This window comes from Sceloporus undulatus, chromosome 1 (assembly GCF_019175285.1).
Source record: "Sceloporus undulatus isolate JIND9_A2432 ecotype Alabama chromosome 1, SceUnd_v1.1, whole genome shotgun sequence".
NCBI lineage: Eukaryota > Metazoa > Chordata > Lepidosauria > Squamata > Phrynosomatidae > Sceloporus > Sceloporus undulatus.
In genome coordinates, this window is record NC_056522.1 from 134,317,049 (window position 1) to 134,320,144 (window position 3,096).

At 39.6% G+C, this 3,096-nt stretch overlaps 1 protein-coding gene across 1 annotated transcript in view; it reads left to right on the plus strand.

The window, feature by feature from the left end:
* Window positions 1–3,096, plus strand: part of DST (dystonin) — a 407,480-nt gene that overhangs the window by 157,549 nt on the left and 246,835 nt on the right. The window contains exons 9-10 of the mRNA XM_042457373.1: window positions 256–313; window positions 2,262–2,314. Of these exons, the coding sequence (XP_042313307.1) occupies window positions 256–313; window positions 2,262–2,314 (111 nt within the window). The remainder of the gene's footprint in view (window positions 1–255; window positions 314–2,261; window positions 2,315–3,096) is intronic.

A 3,096-nucleotide genomic window follows, 5' to 3' on the forward strand; every position in this document is an offset into this window, starting at 1 on the left:
ACATATGCTTTTTAAAGTAGATGTACTAGGAGAAGATGGTAAACTCAGTCAAGGAAGTCACAGCCCTGGTCTTCAAGATCTGAGCAGGGGTGGAGGTAGTGATTGAGGAGTCATAGGATCACCATAAGTTGAAGTTGACTTGTCGCAGTTAACAACAAAGTTTTTATACCACAGATGCTGCATTTTTGTTAACCCCTCTTCAATTTACTTATTTAATTAATTTCATTTATATCCTGCCTTTCTCCCTGGAGGAAGTCAAGACAGGTCACAGATAAAACCATTCATAAAGCCATGCATGGACAGCAACAATGTGGCAACCCTTTTGGGGCTTTGGAGCTTTGAACATCTTGGAAGAAACTCTTCTATAAAATGGCCACATAGCCCGAAAAACCCACAAAAAAACTATGGATGCCGGCCATGAAAGCCTTCGACTTCACAACATCTGTTTGTTCTGCAATTTAGAATATATATATACTTTAGTCTGTACGAAGTCAGACCAAAATACAAAAAATTATTATGATTGGTTGTCACAGAATATTTATTTGCCTTTGAGTTCAATTTTGTTTGGATATATATTTTTTAATTTTTAGAAGAAAAGTTAAAGTTGTAGATGGAATAAAGCAGAAAAAATAAAAGCTTTCCTCTGCAAAACCAAGAAGCTTATAAGATTATACTTTTGTACTCAAATAATCTTCGTTTGCAAGGCTCTTACTCAGCACTTTACGCATGTTTACCCTGTGTTTTGATTTTACCCTTTCTTACATGTTAGTCTAAGATTTCTAGCTAGATTTCAGGATTCTTACACAGTGAGTTCACCTGCAGAAGCTCTGGCATGATTAAGTTTTGGGACTGTCCATCTTAAACTGTTGTTTACTTCTTTCCAAAGATGATCTCTCCGAAAAGAGGCCCTTTTTCCCCATGGGTATGTGTTGGAAACCCGCTTTTATCATCTCTGTCCAGAAAGAAAGTTTCTGGCCTTGCTAACATGAACTCTAGAACTACACATGTGCTAGTGAAAGGATTAAAGATCTTTTTTACTTTCACTAAGCTCTTCCGAATAGCTGCTATGTTATTCGGCAAAAGGCCATCAGCATTACAGTTTAATGCTGAGGGCAGTGATGTTTGCTTAAGAGGATGTGGCCAGAAATAAGCCTTAGTGTCTATCAGACACAGGCCCAGCTGGGACAATGCCACAACATTTATGGCTATGCATTTCTATAGCAAAATGGTACGTCTGGGGACGGGAGTACAGACTGAAAGATATGAGGGTTATAAACCAGCAGTCTGAAAATGATGCCTGTTTGTGTAAGTCAAGCGAAAGACAGGGTCGTGTGTGGCTGTGATATTATGTGAGCCAAATGGGGATGTTGGGATGTGTCCGGGCTGACAAAGAGGAACAGTATTTGGATCCTTCCAGGCTCCCTTGAGTCCTGCAAAACAGTCCCCTGGAAGAAAATACTTCAGGGAAATCAAGAAGAAGAAAAGAAACGAAATGAACAGAGGGCCTGAAAAGCTTAAGGATGAAGGGCAGTTCAAATCAAAACAAGAATCGGAAGAGAGGCAGTGCATTCCAGGGACATGGCCCACGGGTGCACTGTTGACACAGAAGAGGGGGGACGGAAGTGGCAGCCGTGGGGGAGGACCAATACCATATCTCCACTGTGACTCGAAGCAGCTTTATTTTGGCTGTCTGTAACAGGCCTTGGTGACTATAAGCTTGTGTGAAGAAGAGAAGAGAACATGGCATAAATAATGCAGAAGTTAATCGTCCAGTCATCAGGACGTCTAGGGCTGGCTCCTAGGAGAAGAAAGTACAGGGAGCAATTCCTCTGAAATGTTCCACCTGGCTTGACTCAGATCTGAATGTTTCATAGTCCCACACAGGGATGGGATTTGGTTACAATGGCAGTGGTAGGCTTCTCTATAAATATTATTTCAAATGTCCTTGGTTGACTTAATACTGTTATAGGAGTAGTGATCATTATATAACCTGATTTGTGATGGTGGTTTTTCTCCAGTCTACTAACACAAAATTCTACCAATTAATTCATATTTTCTTGCTGCACAGGGATGTTGTATGTTGCTCAGGGAAGCTTTATTGAGTAATTGGTGTTTAGTGAGGTGAGCTATTTAACTCAGGAGTTTATAACTCTCTCTATAATGCATTGATTACCTTGTACAAGTTGTAAAGGAATAAATAGAAAATAGGGTGGAATCCTTGCAGAGCAGTCAGTTTTTTATTTTATTTTATTGTCCTGTAGTTACTAGAAATATGAGAAACCTCTGTGCACTGGTTGTAGTCCAGAAACCACCAGTAAACTAGATGCTGTTTGAAATAAATAGGCTTAAGTGTGCCTACCATTATTATTTTGGATCATGTCACCAGTGTTTTCGAAGTGAAAAATTAAAACAAGGTTAGCTGCCTGAAGTCCTTTTTATTTATATGTTTTGTCTGCGGAGTCGATAGTTGTATTGGACAAGAATACTTTATGTGTGAAGAAAGATAAATCTCTGGATTTAATTTAACATGGTTTTAGGCTGTAGCAGTTTCTGCCTGTATGTGTTCTTTGTGTCCAGAAAGTCCTTTTGGTTATTTTTCTACGTTTCTTTGTCACTGAATAGAATCTTTTGATTGTTCTTCTTCCAACATCACTCACAAAGGATGGCAGTGTATTCACCAGAGATTAGTGAATACAAATAATAAAATCTGTATCTGTGGTGTAAACATCAGCTGATGCATCTTACATGTCCACTGGCTGTGATTTTGGCGTTAATTATGCAAACCGTATTATTTCGCTTCTCCCCCAGGACCAGAACTTGCATGTATCGACAGATGGAAGACGGGGAAGATGGAGAAAAGGCTAAGATCTTATTGGATTCATCCATTATAAATATAGATTGGTCGTATTACAGCCTTTGACATGGTATTATCTACATCAGTGCTACTCATAGTCATGGCCCATGGATTACTGTTGGACCTCTAGCCAGCAGCTGCTATCGCCTGGAGAGTTTCCAGAAAGACAAAAGAATTGTAGTCCATGTGCACAAATATTGTACCAGTCCCCGGCACAATGAGAAAAAATATAACCAGTCCCC